We start from the raw sequence: 859 nt of genomic DNA on the forward strand, positions 1-859 counted from the left end.
AGGCTGTAACGCTGCGCCCCGGTTACTACAAATAAGTAGTTCCCGGCCTCCGCCCCTCCCCTGCCCGCCCGCCCGTGTTTACGGTAGGGAGGGAGAGAGGGCGGGCGCAGGGCCGGCCCCGCCAGCCCCACGGCGGGCGCCGCTGCGGCGCGGGGGGGGGCGGCGGCAGCGAGGGGTGTTCCCCACTCCCCCGCGGAGGGATATCCTGCGCGCGCTGCCCTCCGCGCACCAAAACATTGCGAGTTAAGAGGCGGCTCCGCGGCGCCGGCGGCTCAGAAGCGAGCGGGCAGCGGCGCGGCGCGGATCCCTGCGCCCGCCGGCGGCTCCACTGCGGCTCCCCGCGCGCGTCGGAGCAGAGCGGGTCGCCGCGCGCGTGCATGCTCCTCGGCAACTGCTCCTTCCTCCTGCCTGCCGACCCCTCCTGCACACGGATCCCGCGTTGTTCCCGCTTGGATTCTCTTGGATCTTTCGGGAAGTGCCCGTCGGTTGTTGCTGCTGCGGCGCCCAGAGGAGCCGGCGCGCGAGGGAGCTGCGCGGCGGTTGCCGGCGCGGAGGCTGCGGCTGCGAGCGAGCGCCGTCCCGGCGGCACCTCGGCGCGGGGGCTCCGGCGGGCCCCCCCTGCGGAAGATGTTGCTCTCCAAGTTCGGCTCGCTCGCCCACATCTGCAGCCCCGCCAGCATGGATCACTTGCCGGTGAAGATCCTGCAGCCAGGTACGGCGCGGCGGCAACTTGCTTTAGCGAGGGGTTCTTCTTTATGTGTATATATGTGCATCTGTACAAATTGCCTGGGACAGAATTAGGGCAGCACAGACGATACGTGCCCAGACATTTTTTAATTTTTTTGAGGATATTTTCGGG

General features: G+C 68.7%; 1 protein-coding gene across 1 annotated transcript in view; it reads left to right on the forward strand.

Moving 5' to 3' along the window:
- The first annotated feature begins 602 nt into the window (after window positions 1–602).
- PIM3 (Pim-3 proto-oncogene, serine/threonine kinase) overlaps window positions 603–859 on the forward strand; it is a 4258-nt gene continuing 4001 nt past the window's right edge. The window contains exon 1 of the mRNA XM_026053820.1: window positions 603–755. Within this exon, the coding sequence (XP_025909605.1) occupies window positions 628–755 (128 nt within the window). The 5' untranslated portion in view covers window positions 603–627. The remainder of the gene's footprint in view (window positions 756–859) is intronic.

The sequence above is a fragment of the Nothoprocta perdicaria genome, unplaced genomic scaffold (genome assembly GCF_003342845.1).
Source record: "Nothoprocta perdicaria isolate Ctin4 unplaced genomic scaffold, notPer1 scaffold_119, whole genome shotgun sequence".
NCBI lineage: Eukaryota > Metazoa > Chordata > Aves > Tinamiformes > Tinamidae > Nothoprocta > Nothoprocta perdicaria.